The sequence below is a fragment of the Rhamphochromis sp. 'chilingali' genome, assembly GCF_963969265.1.
Source record: "Rhamphochromis sp. 'chilingali' genome assembly, chromosome: 8".
In the NCBI taxonomy this organism is placed as follows: Eukaryota; Metazoa; Chordata; class Actinopteri; order Cichliformes; family Cichlidae; genus Rhamphochromis; species Rhamphochromis sp. 'chilingali'.
Window position 1 is genome coordinate 635,318 of NC_137935.1, and position 15,208 is coordinate 650,525.

General features: G+C 41.9%; 2 protein-coding genes and 1 long non-coding RNA gene across 3 annotated transcripts; 2 read left to right on the forward strand and 1 right to left on the reverse strand.

The window, feature by feature from the left end:
• Positions 1 to 553: 553 nt before the first annotated feature.
• LOC308401008 (olfactory receptor 10J5-like) lies at positions 554 to 1,495 on the forward strand (the record flags this gene model as incomplete). Its single annotated transcript, XM_080889075.1, has 1 exon — positions 554 to 1,495. One exon carries the CDS (start codon positions 554 to 556, stop codon positions 1,493 to 1,495), a length of 942 nt encoding a protein of 313 aa, XP_080745201.1.
• Positions 1,496 to 5,950: 4,455 nt separating this feature from the next.
• LOC308401009 (olfactory receptor 10J5-like) lies at positions 5,951 to 6,886 on the reverse strand (the record flags this gene model as incomplete). Its single annotated transcript, XM_080889076.1, has 1 exon — positions 5,951 to 6,886. The coding sequence occupies one exon, from the start codon at positions 6,884 to 6,886 to the stop codon at positions 5,951 to 5,953; it is 936 nt and encodes a 311-aa protein (XP_080745202.1).
• Positions 6,887 to 11,601: 4,715 nt separating this feature from the next.
• LOC308401795 lies at positions 11,602 to 14,581 on the forward strand. Its single transcript, XR_013972612.1, has 5 exons — positions 11,602 to 11,888; positions 12,303 to 12,366; positions 12,733 to 12,885; positions 13,247 to 13,334; positions 13,916 to 14,581. It is a non-coding gene; the product is annotated as an uncharacterized lncRNA (long non-coding RNA).
• Positions 14,582 to 15,208: the final 627 nt, after the last annotated feature.

The window sequence follows — 15,208 nt, forward strand, 5'->3', positions numbered from 1 at the left end:
ACCTGCTAGCTGCTCCTTCCTCGCCAGACCGCCGTTACAAGTTGTTAATCTGCTGTCATCTAAAGTGGAGCAGTGTTTGCTGCAGAACTCTGAAAACACACAAGTACACACGAACTTATTATAAACAGTAAGTAAACCAAATTTTGATTGAAGTTTATAACTCTTTTAAAGGCCCACTGCCATATAGGAAACCTGTCACGACACATCTTTGTCCTGCAGGTCCTTTCAGGTTTCCTCTGACTCAGGCAGCCAATCAGGAGTTCTCATAATGAGATCAGTCTGCTGCTGTGACGTCTGCTGAGCTGAATGGTTTAAAAGAAGCAGGGCTTCAGTCTGAGGGTGTGTGTATGAGTGTGTATGATTTACATGCTGTTAGCCTGAGTTTCACACAGGAAGGATTTTATATGTTGAATATAATGTTTTTGATGTCAGTGACTGAATATGATTCATCTGCATTTAATGTGTTGTCTTGATGCTTGTGAATTGTGTTAATTAACATTCATATATGTAACAAAATTAGTGTTAAGACTGTTTGATGAACAATTAGAGCATCATGATAAACTTCACAGAGGGCTCATACTTCATCCTTGGTGCCTACTTTGATGCCGGGCCTACAAAATACTTGTTTTTCTTGCTTCTCTTGTCTTTATATTCTTTAATCATTTGTGCGAACCTCCTGCTGATTGTGGTTATCTGTGTGAACAGAAGCTTACATGAACCTATGTACATGTTTCTGTGCAGCCTGTTTGTGAATGAGCTGTATGGTAGCACAGGGCTGTTTCCGTCCCTCCTGGTTCAGATCCTCTCTGATGTTCACACTGTTTCTGCTCCTCTCTGCTTCCTGCAGATCTTCTCTTTGTACTCGTATGTCGTTGTGGAATTTTTGACCTTAGCCGTCATGTCTTATGACAGATATCTTGCCATCTGCTGTCCTCTGCAGTATAACATGCGAATGACATCCAGCACAGTTTCTGTGCTCATCACTGTGTCGTGGATCTATGCTTTGTTGCTGGTTGCTGTGACAGTTTCTCTGAGCTCACCTCTGCAGCTGTGTGGGAACATCATCAACAAAGTGTACTGTGATAACTATGCCATTGTTAAACTGGCCTGTTCTGACACCACACTCAATAACATCTATGGACTGATCAGCACAGCATTCACAGCGTTTGTTCCTGTCACGTTAATCTTTTTCACCTACATGAGGATCCTGAAAGTCTGTTTTTCTGGATCCAAACAGACCCGACAGAAAGCCGTCAGCACCTGCACGCCTCACCTCGCTTCTCTGCTCAACTTCTCTTGCAGCGGCTGCTTTGAAATAGTACAGAGCAGATTTAATATGAACAATGTACCAAATGTACTGCGTATTTTGATATCACTGTACTGGCTTATGTGTCAGCCGCTCTTTAATCCTGTGCTGTACGGGCTGAAAATGTCCAAAATTCGTGACATTTGTAAAAGTTTGCTTTATTCAAAAGTTAACACAATATTGAGTTAGATTGAAAAAGAATGAAAACAATAAATGTGTCTGGCTTTATTTATTTTATTTCTTTGTGTACTTCATTACTGCCATAAATAGGGCTCGTTCATTTTTCTGTAAAGTCTGAAGTCTATATCATATAATGTTATTTCTAACTACTACATCGTTTCTCTTAGACAGCAACAAGACCTGCAAAACACTGAAAATGCTCTGCTTTTTGGACTGAGGTTGAAGCGTCTAATCGGGAGAGGAAGATAAGGTGGCAGACAGTCAGTTGTGGGTTCTGTGCTCCTTCCTCACAGAACTGAAAGCATCCTCAGCTAAAACAAAGCACAGACACTCATAGAGGCTTTAACGCCTGGCCCATCATGGCAGCACATGCTCAGGATCAGCTGCAAACTGCAGCAGCGCCACAAGTCCCCTCACAACATTTCAATACCATTACAAATTCTTAGCATTATTGCGGTTCACCTTTTTTTCTTTTGTTTGTTTGTTTGATAATTTTTTATTTCAACATTTGTTGCCTCTTTGTCTCAGGGCAAAATTAAGAATGCAAAGGTATGAAAGGTAAATTAAACAACCCATAAAACTAAACAACAAAAAAAACAACAGTCTGCTCAGGTTGTGAATGCACATACTTCATATCATGAAAGAGGAGGTGGGCGGAGCTTATAAGTGCTGACGGACATCACAGAGTCAGAGGCTCAGACACAGCTGGCTGTCACAGCTGATCTAAGGTCAGATGTAAGACATCTTTATAGGTGAAATGCACAAATTGTTGCAGCCAGCACACCTCACTTTAGAGAACAACCTTTGTGGTTCAATGACCTTTGACCCTTATTTCACTGAGTGTAGAAATGTCTTATCTTCTGCAAAATGACAGTCAAATTGTAAATTTCAAAAACAATCTTATAAACAATTTCTCCAGAGGAACCGGTTTACCTTCATCCAGGAGAAAGAGATGAAATGTTCAGGAATCAAACACCAGGATGATTTCATGGCTGAAAAAAACAACTTTCTCCTCAGAGCTTCTTTTGCATAAACACCCAGCAGGCCTACTGATCATTTCTATTAATATGCTTTAGCAATAACTACATTTAACTAATATACAGCTCTTCAATGCTTATTCAAGGTTTTACTTTTACTGCTGTTCATGTTATCTTAAGAGTTCAGACTGTCAGGAGCTTTTACCTGGCGTTGGCTCTCTCTGCGGAAGAGCATCACTTCCTGTTCCAACACAGTGGGGTTTTTGTGTAGTTTATCTGAGGAGCAATTTAATAAAAAAAACTTCTTATTTCATAGTAGAATCTTCACGTGCTTCATCCGAAGCACTCTCTGTGTACTCACTCGCTAATTTGTATTCGCTCACTGTGTCTTTAGATTTTGCTAGCTTAGCTTAGCTCATAACCGACTCACTAGCAGCATGGCCTCTAAAAATTCCCCGAAAAGCCTTCAGTTAATCCAAAATGCTGCAGCAAGAGTCCTGAGGGCTCCAGTATTCCTTGGAATGCTGCTGAAGATCTGCCAGAGGTGGAAGATTTTGCGGACCGGGCCCTGTGCTAGGTGTTCCCAGCTGATTCTCACTATACATGTGGGTGCTCCAAGTCTGTCCAGCGTCCTCCCTGACCACCTGATCCAATTCATCACCAGGTGGCGATCACCTCAGCCTCTCTCTTCACCCGAGTGACCAGAACATCTGACCACAGATCTGATGATATGATCATAACATCAATCATCAACCTTTGGCCTAGGATTTCCTGGTGCCACATGCACTTATCGATGCCCTTAAGTTTAAACATGGTGTTCATTATGGACTAAAACTTTGAGTTTTTGATGCCACTGAGGATGGAAAGGTAGCTGACAGAATAGAAATGCATAAGTGATGTCAGACACCAGAGACTTGGTGGAAAAACCCCCAAAACCAAACTAAACTAAATGTTAGCTTAGAACGAACCTTTTTAAGCTTCAAATCATACCAATCAATTGATGAATAACTAAATAAATAGGCTTAATCATTTCCAACACCCTGGAGGACAGCAGGGAGAATTGAGACGCTGAATGGTGCTTTGATGCGATCGTCATGAAGCATTTAAATCACCACCAATATCAATTAAACTGCTGATCAAAAGTTTAGGACCACACCTCCAAAAAAAACTGTAAACCCCCAAAAACAGAAATCAAAGATCCAAACATGAGCTCAGTGATGAGCTCCATCGTTATAGAAACCACCTCAGGTGGGATCTGCTTGTCATGCCAGTAGCGTTGGAAACCATCAGGACCATCAAGGTTACATTTGTTCTCATCAGAGAATAAAACTCTCTTCCACCTTTCAACGTCCCATGTTTGGTCCAAACGGTCAGTTCTGTGGCGTTCAGGGAGACGAGGCCTTTGAAGAAGTTCTTTGTTTTTGAAGCCCTACAGCCTCAGATGCCATCTGATGGTTATGGGGCTGCAGTCTGCAGCTGTAACGGCCTAAATTTGGGTCGACATATAGGGCCTTGGGGGTTGGCTCACTTACCGGTATCCAGAGAACAGTCTGTTTATTCAACCTCACTTCTGGCCCCGGTGCCCACCTCTTAATTTTAAATACATGTAGACATTGAGGGTTCCCGGGAGGGGCCATGCTGCTACCAGATGCTATTTGGCAGAGGATTGTTAGCACCACCATTTAAATGCATTTTAGAAAAGCATGCATCAACACCACATATGAGCGGGTGGAGTGAGGTATGGGGTCTTCTCACACCCCCGTTCCCTGTTCCCTGTTGGGGGCGGGGAGCCGGGGGAAGGAGTTGGCCATCTGGTTGGGGTCTGGGATGGTGGGCCATCTGGTTGGGGTCTGGGATGGTGGGCCTCCTTGCTGCTGCAGGACCAGGGGGCGGTCTCAACCCCAGATTAAAGAGAAACATCTCCTGGGTCTCGGGGCAGATTGCCCTTCTGGGGGTGATGGTACCTGTTATAGAGTATGTACTGGGAGTGTGAGTGCGTGTACAGTGTTCATTTCTGTGTGTCTCCATGTTGGGTGAGAGCTGAGTATTTGTAGATGTGTGCATGAGAGTGGGTGTGGTGGAGGTGTGGTCCTGGGCGCGGCTGCAGGGGAGGAGTGGTGCAGTGAGCTCAACGGGGCGGTGCTGGAGACGCAGGTGAGAACAGCTGATGGCGTTTGGACTGATGATGGTTTCCTTCCCCTTTTATAGTGAGACGGGAGAGGAGCGGAGGGGAGGCTGGAAATCAGCTGAGACTGGAGCTGTCAGACTGTGGACTATCTTAATAAATGAAAACTAGAAATAAACGTGGCATCTGGCGACAAACAAACGTGCATGTGTGTGCGTGTGTGAAGTGCATTTCACAGTGGGAATGCATGTTTATGTTTGTGTGTGTCTGTGTCAGGGTTCCTGGGTCATTGACTCAGCATTTTAGTTCATGTTCCGTTTATTTTCCACATTCATGTTTCCCGCTTCACCGTGCCAGCCCTCTGTCTCAGAGTCAGTAATTCTGGTTCTACTTCCTATGTGTCAGGTTATGTTCAGCTGTGTACTCACCGGTCATCATCCTCATCAGTCAGAGTATTTAAGTCCTTCACCGTCTTGTCATTGATGTGATGTTGTCACTGCCATCGTTCCCGTGTGTGTTTCCAATTCAGCCAGCCATTCAATCATCCAGCCAGTCAGCGTTTGTTCATGTTCTGTTCATCCACTCACTATAATAAACTTCTGTATCCTGCGCCGTGAGTCCTGCTTTTGGGTCATCTCCTCCTTGCATCCACACACGACCCCTGACAGCCTGTTAGTCTGTGTCTATATGTCAGGTTGGGTCTCAGACTCCACCTCTCTTAGAACATCTCAAACTAGATTTCATTAAATGTAACATTTAAACGTTCCATCTTACTTTAGTAAATAACTTTGATGTAAAAAGTTAAACCCAGCATTCTTGGCAGACTTTTTCTTTCAGTGTTGGAGAATCTAATTTTAAAAAATTGCTGAAATCTGCTTTTTTGAGTGTCTCAAAGAATTCAGTGACAAAAGGTCCACCATGTTGGTGTCGCTTTTACCAATTTTATCTGGACATCCTACATCAGGGGTGTCAAACTCCAGGCCTCAAGGGCCGGTGTCCTGCAGGTTTTAGATGTGTCCTTGATCCAACACGGCTGATTTAAATGGATAAATGACCTCCTCAACATGTCATGAAGTTCTCCAGAGGCCTGGTAATGAACTAATCATTTGATTCAGGTGTGTTGACCCAAGGTGAGATCTAAAACCTGCAGGACCCCGGCCCTCGAGGCCTGGAGTTCGACACCTGTGTCCTACATGAACACATGTGGAAGGTACCGTGTGGCTGCTTATGTGTTGCTGAATGATTAAAGGCTTTGCTGTCTCTTACAGTGTTTAAGTGGCTGAAGACTGAATGCAGCCTAACGGGAAACAACAGCCAGTGAAGAAATGTCTTTAAATATTCTCATTTGTTTAATTACATCTGCTACATGATCCAAACTTTCCAGTAGAGCAAACTTTTACAAATGTCATAAATTTTGGACATTTTCAGCCCGTACAGCACAGGATTAAAGAGCGGCTGACATATAAGCCAGTACAGTGATATCAAAATACGTAAAATGTTTGGTACAGTGTTCATATTAAATCTGCTCTGCAATACTTCAAAGCAAGCCCCAAAAGAGAAGTTGAGCAGAGAAGCGAGGTGAGGCGTGCAGGTGCTGACGGCTTTCTGTCGGGTCTGTTTGGATCCAGAAAAACAGACTTTCAGGATCCTCATGTAGGTGAAAAAGATTAACGTGAGAGGCAGAAAAATGGTGAATGCTGTGCTGATCAGTCCATAGATGTTATTGAGTGTGGTGTCAGAACAGGCCAGTTTAACAATGGCATAGTTATCACAGTACACTTTGTTAATGATGTTCCCACACAGCTGCAGAGGTGAGCTCAGAGAAACTGTCACAGCAACCAGCAACAAAGCATAGATCCACGACACAGCGATGAGCACAGAAACTGTGCTGGATGTCATTCGTGTGTTATACTGCAGAGGACAGCAGATGGCAAGATATCTGTCATAAGACATGACGGCTAAGTTATAAAACTCCACACTTCCATAAGAGTACAGACAGAAGATCTGCAGGAAGCAGAGAGGAGCAGAAACAGTGTGAACATCAGAGAGGATCTGAACCAGGAGGAATGGAAACAGCCCTGTACTACCATACAGCTCATTCACAAACAGGCTGCACAGAAACATGTACATAGGTTCATGTAAGCTTCTGTTCACACAGATAACCACAATCAGCAGGACATTGGCGCAAATGATTAAAGAATATAAAGACAAGAGAAGCAAGAAAAACAAGTATTTTGTAGGCCCAGCATCAAAGTAGGCACCAAGGATGAAGTATGAGCCCTCTGTGAAGTTTATCATGATGCAAAGGTCCGTCACAATCAGCTTAATGAACAATACTTACACCAAATATTTTCATATAAAAACACACATGAACTGATGAGAAATGTGTAACTGCATAACAATATTTCACAGAGCAAATGAAAGGAACCTGTCAGAGTTTTTAACTGAAAACCTTCCGAAAAGTCAAAAAGCAGTGAGTGCATCAGACCAGCTTCTTTTAAAGCCTTCAGCTCAGCAGATGCCCCCAGCAGCAGAATGACATCATCCTCTGAACCTTCCACTGGCTGCTGACTGCTATGAAATGTTAACATCAGCTTTCAAACTGGCAACATAACACGGTGTGTTTCCAATGGCATTTACAATGATCCACAGGGATGGGTGCTGTTTGTGTGTGAAGTTTTCCTATTTTAGTTAGAAGACCCAAATGCCATGCTGCAATACTACACTGCTGTGGTAGCCAACATTTCAAATGCAGGTTGTGTGGTTTGTTACTGTTACTGAAGGATACTCGCTGTAAGTGTCACAGAAATGGCTTATGTATAAAGAAGTTTAATAGATGGTTCCAGCAGTTAAAATGTTCTTGCTTGTACGTTTCTGTGGACAATATTGTAAAGGTGTGTTTATCTTGTACAAGAGACATGTTTATCTTGTCACAAAGAACCAGTTTTGTTACACCGCTATTATCGCGAGGTTTGGGCGTGATAGTATAGGCTGTGAGCCCACGTTTAATAATCACGCTAAGGAGTTCAGCGAGCTATCTGCAAAAGCCTGGTTAGTCTACCAGCTGTTCAAGAATGCACAGGACTGTAAAGTTATTGTTCTAGGACCTCCGAAGTGGCAGGTGGCCACGAGCCTTTGTGTTTTATGTTTGTAGCTTTCACGGCGTTCAATAAATGCAGCAAAGCGCCCGTCTTGAAGAAGCCGTGCCTGTGTTGTCATTTCGGAGTTATACTCGCCACACCAACACCAACCAGATGTTTAAATCTTCATATAAATGAGTAACAGTAGGTGGACATTAGGTAAGGCTGCACTTTTTGCAGCGATCTCGTATAGAAAACTATTCCTCGCGTATATAAAACAGGTCCGCGGCTCCGAACCGTAGTAAAGGGACCTCTGGCTGATACGTCAGGTTTGTGTCGGGCTCGTAGCTGAAAACTAGCTTTACTTTGTTGTGTGGGTCAACTTTGCTAGAGACAGAGAGAGGCGTTGAAAGGCTCCAACGGAGCTTATTGTTTCAGAGGAAACACGAACACAGCGTACAGTCGAGTCTTAATAGCTTACTTACAGCTGGGCTCGTCAGGCACTCTTCTTGGCTGCAGTGGTTATTATTATATTTACATGCTTCCAGCTCCCGTTTCTGCTCGATGACAACTCGTACACAGACACTCGCTCACAGACACTTAACGGGTATGGCAGTCCATTCTCCCTGCAGCACGGACTACACTGCCCATGAGGCTACATGCTTTCGGGCTATGCCTGTAACACTCTGCTATTACCTTCATATTAAATAACATTAACTAGTAATGACTTCATCAGCTACTCTTAGTACCATTGATGTTAAGTTAGACTCTTTTTCTCCAGTTGATCTTTCTGAGTTAACTTCAATAATTACTTCCTCCAAACCATCAACGTGTCTTTTAGACCCCATTCCTACAAAACTGCTCAAAGAAGTCCTGCCATTAATTAATGCTTCGATCTTAAATATGATCAACCTATCTCTAATGATCGGCTATGTACCACAGGCCTTCAAGCTGGCTGTAGTTAAACCTTTACTCAAAAAGCATCTCTAGACCCAGCAGTCTTAGCTAATTATAGGCCGATCTCCAACCTTCCTTTATATCAAACATCCTTGAAAGAGTAGTTGTCAAACAGCTAACAGATCATCTGCAGAGGCTTATTTGAAGAGTTTCAGTCAGGTTTCAGAGCTCAGCACAGCACAGAAACAGCTTTAGTGAAGGTTACAAATGATCTTCTTATGGCCTCTGACAGTGGACTCATCTCTGTGCTTGTCCTGCTAGACCTCAGTGCAGCGTTCGATACTGTTGACCATAATATCCTATTAGAGCGATTAGAACATGCTGTAGGTATTACAGGTACTGTGCTGCAGTGGTTTGTATCATATCTATCTAATAGACTCCAGTTTGTGCATGTAAATGGAGAGTCCTCTTCACACACTGAGGTTAGTTATGGAGTTCCACAGGGTTCAGTGCTAGGACCAATTCTGTTTACATTATACATGCTTCCCTTAGGCAGCATCATTAGAAGACATAGCATACATTTACACTGCTATGCAGATGACACCCAGCTCTATCTGTCCATGAAGCCAGATAACACACACCAATGAGTCAAACTGCAGGAATGTCTTAAAGACATAAAGACCTGGATGGCCGCTAACTTTCTGCTTCTTAATTCAGATCAAACTGAGGTTATTGTACTCGGCCCTGAAAATCTTAGAAATATGGTATCTAACCAGATTCTTACTCTGGATGGCATTACCTCGGCCTCCAGTAACACTGTGAGGAACCTTGGAGTCATTTTTGACCAGGACATGTCCTTCAACGCACATATTAAACAAATATGTAAGACTGCTTTCTTCCATTTGTGCAACATCTCTAAAGTTAGAAATATCCTGTCTCAGAGTGACGCTGAAAAACTAGTTCATGCATTTATTACTTCCAGGCTGGACGACTGTAATTCATTATTATCAGGAAGTCCTAAAAACTCCCTGAAAAGCCTTCAGCTGATCCAAAATGCTGCAGCAAGAGTCCTGACAGGGACTAGAAAGAGAGAGCAGATTTCTCCTGTTTTGGCTTCCTGTTAAATCCAGAATTCAAAATCCTGCTCCTCACATACAAGGTCTTAAATAATCAGGCCCCATCTTATCTTAATGACCTTGTAGTACCATATCACCCTATTAGAGCACTTCGCTCTCGCTCTGCAGGCCTACTTGTGTTAGGATGCCTGGGTTGTTGACCCAGGGTTTTGAGTTTATTATATTATTTGTCATTTCTAGTCTTCGGTTTCTTTGTTAGAGTTCTGTCTTATGGTTCACGTCTCTGTTCCCTCTGTTGCAGTGCCTGTGAGTCTGTGTCTTTAAGTTCAGTCTGTGTTATGTTTCCTGTTTTACTTTGGAGGTGCATGTCTTATGTTAATGTATCTTCCCCTGTTTCGTTAGGCCTGATTTGCCCCAGCTGTGTTTCCCTCCTGTTGCCCGTTCCCTGATTGCTCCTCTGTGTATTTAAGCCCTGTGTTTCAGTTTGTCTATGTTGTGATCTACCCTTATCTTGCTGTGTGTTTTGTTTGCGTAGGTTTACCTTGGAGTCTTAGTCTTGCTGCCCTCATGCTGTGTGGATCTCACTGTGAGTTTAGTTTAGTTTAGTTTGCTTTTGTATAACTTTCCCCTGCCAGCAAATAAAGCTGAGTTCTTTGTGTTTAAACGTGCCTAATTTTGGGTTCAACTCCTGTCTGCCACACAGCGATTCATGACAGAACGATGCGACCAGAACATGGACCCTGCAGACTCTTCAGCCTTTGAGTTTAATGCTGAGATGGATCAGATGATTAAGCTTCTTGACCGCATTGCCCAGGCCAAGGATTTGAGAACAATGGCGGTTGGGCTAAGCGCAGTAGACGCTGTCATTCGGAGCAACCCTCGGCTAAATCTGTTTTCTACGGCCACTGTGCTGGGCAGCTCCATAGCTGCCTGGAGGGAGCAAGTCAGGGCTGGCGAGCTTGCTCTCTCTATTTCCACCTCCACTTCTTTACCGCTGCCCCAGGACAACACACACTCTCCACCTGCCTCAACGCTGTCACAGACTTCGTCTCCTTCCTCCCGTCAGTCGGGACCTTGTTCGCCTGTCCGTTCACCTGCCTTTTTCCTGGCGGCTATGTGGTCGGAGGAGGAGGTGGTCTCCATTTCTCCACCGGTTCCCTCTTCCAGAAGGAAATGTCGCCCTTGCCATCGCCACTCCTCTCCCCAGTCCTCTGTTCTGCAACCTGGTCCTGCTGGAGGGTCCGAGGGGCCCGTCCGGCCTTCATCTGTTGTTCCCGCTGGGGGTTCTGGAGAACCGCACCAGCCTTTGTTTGCCTTCCGAGGGGCCCGTCCAGCAACCTGCCTCCGCTGCAGAATCCGGGTTCCTTCCATATCCATCATTCGTAGATAAGGACTAGCATTATCTAGTATCCACCCTCGACACAATTATTCGAGACCACTCTCTAAGTCGACTCACGGTTCTGACTGCTTCTAAATGGCTTATCATCTCCGATGAAGTTCAGTGGCCTCGCACTCTGCTCTCGGACGATTTGTGGGGTTATTATTATAGAAGATTATTTTCCCCTAATCAGTCTTTTAATTCATCAACTCCCCCCAAGCTGCTGCTGTCACTTCTGTTCATTCAGAAATCAGCTCAGTTTTTATCGGTACCTTATCTTTTTTTTTTTTTTTTTAATAAATAGGACAGGGGGAATGAATGAGAGAAAGAGGGGGAGAGAAAGAAAGAAAACCAAAGGGGAGAAGAGACGGTGAGAAGGGGGGGGAAGAGAGAGAGAAAAAAAAAAAAGAACTCCTGGGTCACCTGTATGGAGAGAAAAAAACAAACAAACAAAAAAAACAAACAGAGGAGACAGCAAACAACAAAGAGCAACATAATAATAGAGAAAACAAAGCACCATCACAATAAACTAGCTAGTCATAGATATCAATATTTACTAAATAATAAACGATATTGTGCACTGAAAAAAAGGGACTGGCCATCTCTTGGATTTATGTAAGCATCTTGCATGTATTTAACACAATTGCCTCATGTTTTAAAGATAAATGTAACTATATAGTGTAAAAACTACATGATATGCAGAAAGGGTGTATTAAATTGTTCATATCATGTTCAGGTGAAGTAAGTCAATAAGATAGCAACGTTAAATCTCGTGAAACCACGTGTGATTTCATCTCGCGGGCTTTGGATCGTGGTTTAAAAAATGCATCCATCTCAGTCAAGTCGAGCAGCCAACTCTACGTTTTTTGGTATGTCTTGATTTTTTGAATTAATATTTACCATATTTCAGCCAAATGTAGTTAAACGTCTAAAGTGCCGCCATGTAACATGCTAAAAAAGAGCCGTTAGCTTATTTGCTGTTTTATCTGTTATCAAAGAATTGGCGCTTTTTCATTTGAATTTGTCTTTGGCACAAGAGCCGTAATATCACATTAAACCTAATTACGAGGCACTCATAACATAATTTGGTTTTCTGTGTGAATAGATTTGTCAACTGACTCTTCAGTTACATTGTGTATTTACTGCACCGTGGTGTTAGTGAGATTTTGGACATTGAACAGCTTTAGCTAATATCATCAGCGGTATTATGCTAGCTTACATCCCTACCCCTCCTGCCCTCACCTGCTGTCCTTTTCTTTTTGTTTTTTTTGCTGCACATTGAGAGACCACATCTATTCTGCATTTCACCAGGAGTCAGCTGATGGATTGTGGGTTCAAGGTGTTATGGTAAGAAAGTATATTCTATTTTCGTTTCTGTAACTTAATTATAATAGGTTTTTTATAATTATTAGGTGCATGCATACTCAAATAGACCACCCTATTAATACAACTGAGAAATCCAAAATCTGCCATAGGTTTAACTTATACCTGTATGTATTGTCAGAAAGGTGATTACTGGACTCACATTAATGCACACTTGAACTAAAATGAGGTTGTAACTTGTGGGTTCTTGGGTTGCAAATCAGAAATAAACATCTTTGGATTTTTTTAATCCCATAAGATCTGGAAACACAGTTTTTATTCAACAAAACATTGCTGATTAACCAAGCACAGTGCCTGCTGTTATTTCAAAATAATTTTATGTCATTTCAGATGAAATGCAGCATTCCAGTGCATCCCAACCATGCCTTTACAGTCAAGGTTTCTGACGGAGCTGAGTTTCTCTCTGACAGTCTGCTGAAAGTGTTTGCAAAGTGATCGGGGGAACAGGGCACAAAGCTAAAGGATGTAGCTGCCATGATGACAGTAAGAACTTTAAAATTCTTTAACTACAAAGTGTATATGTATTGCATTAGGTCAGTAAAAGATTTTTATGCTGCATCCATTGAAACAGTCAACTATTACCTGTGAGTACTGATTCCACCGAAAGGATGCCATAATTTTCGTCATGCATTTACTGGCCCACTGAGAAAAAATTATCTTTTTAAAAAAATAAATGTTCTGGAAACTATATATCCATAAAGTTGATGTCAAACAGGAACTTTTGATATTGCTTTGTAGATGCTGGTGTTGCATGTTGACTGGTTTAAGTTTTTGTCTGGGATCATTTTCTTCTGTGCTACTGAAAAGTTCACAAATCTCTGTTTTCTTTGTTATAATACTTTAGGATGACATTAATGCTCAAAGGGAGTCTCATCAAAGTGCTCCGCATCTGTGTGAAAGACAATTGCAACATCTTGGTGCAGGAGTTCATGGTGAGTGTTTTATGAGTAGATTGTGGCTTTGCAACATTTAAAAATGCATTTAGTTATCCACTTGATCCTCATTGGACCAGTTAGGACCAGTAGTCCTCTTTAATAATTTGAAGTTCACATGAGGCCTGGTAGTGAACTCAGCCGCCGGCCCTTGAGGCCCCACCCCTGTATTAGGGGTCACATCAGTGTGAAAAAACTTTAAATTTGTCATTCTAGTGAACAAAGGAAAATCCCACCAATATTTACATTAGCTTTTGTTTGAAAAAAAAAAAGACCAACAGCTAACCAAATTGTGGGGCTGAAAGTCTAAATTCTAACATCTTCTGAGTGACAAAACCTGGATTTCTGATGGGCCGGTGTCTTTCTAAGAAAAACTAATGTAAAGCATTTGAAATTATGTTTTTCACCCTCTCTTAGAAACTCTGTTAGACCATGAATGGCAGCATGGCAGGCCTCTCTTTGGCTATAGCTATTTACTATGTTGCTTGCATTGGTTTAAATTACTCTAACATTAGAACTGGTAGATTCAAAAGAGATGAGTTTAAAAAGGAATCTTAAAGAAATGTTTTGTGTTTAACCAGGACTTGACTGAGGCCACTGCACAGATTGAGAAAACCACAATGAACATCTGTCTCCAGAGGATGCGGCAGGCAATGACTTTTCTGATGTTGTTCTTCAAGATCTGGATAACGTGACCTTTGCAGTAGCCATGCTGTTTGGACCTTTTTTATTCCTTCAATATGAGTTACCCATCACAACTCTGCTACACTTTTGAGGTGATTCAAAGGGTGGTAATGGAGTTTGAAGCAACTCAGCTCTCAAGAAAAGCTCACAACTAAGACAAAACTGCTCCTGCAACGAAGCTCACTGTTATGCATGTGAGGTGACCAGCTCTAGGTGAGAGGACATTTAAATCTCACACTTGTTCTGCTGCATTTTTGAAGCTCAATTCCAGGAACAGATCGCAGGGTTCATTTTTATATACACTGCAACTGCCATGAGGACAAGCCGTTTTTTTGTTGTTGTTGTTGTTGTTTGTTTTTCCTTTTGCTCTGTACAAGTTCTCTGTCTGTTTGGCAGCATTTTTAAATTTCTCTTTGTATTTTTTCTTTCTTTTACTAATGAAGAGATGTAGCATGAACAGTTATGCAGTCTAAATATCCCATATGGGCCGTGTGAAATGGTATTTTCAGTTTCATTCAGTTGAAGTAAGGAACGTTGAATATTTCTAAGCTTGCTGTTTTGAACCAAGATGTCACAGTATGATCAGTGCCATAATTTTTGACAGTCACTGTATCAATGTTATTTTTGCATCTCTTGAATAAAGGTTTTGACCTGCAAGTGCTAATTTCTTTAGTTATTGGGGTAAAATGGGTAATGTTAATAGGAAGGTGTTTGCCAATTCAGTAACCTAATTTAATGTTAATGGAAACTAACATTATCTCAAATTGTTTAGTTATAATTGTTGTTTAACTGAATCTTGACGTCAGAGGCCTTAAATAGAATGTTTTGTATTGTTCTTTCCCAACATTTTTCAAAAGAAACAGTCCAATTTCTTTGCTGTGATTGATTCCAGAGAACACGGAAGAACTGACATTATTTAACTGTTGGTTTATATAGATTCAGTAGTGGAGTAATGTCAGTTTAATTCTTTACCTACTGTCAATGCAGTGAAATTAGACATTTTGTTTTGAAAGGTTACTGGTGGATGCCAGCAACCATCTTGGAAGAGAACAATATAATCTGTTATAAGGCCTCCATTTGAAAATTGTGTATTTGATACTAGAATATAATAGCAAAATGTAATTTGAAGATAACATGTAGTATTTAAGTGACCAAGTAGTATTGGGTAAAAGTTATTGAATGGTGTTGGG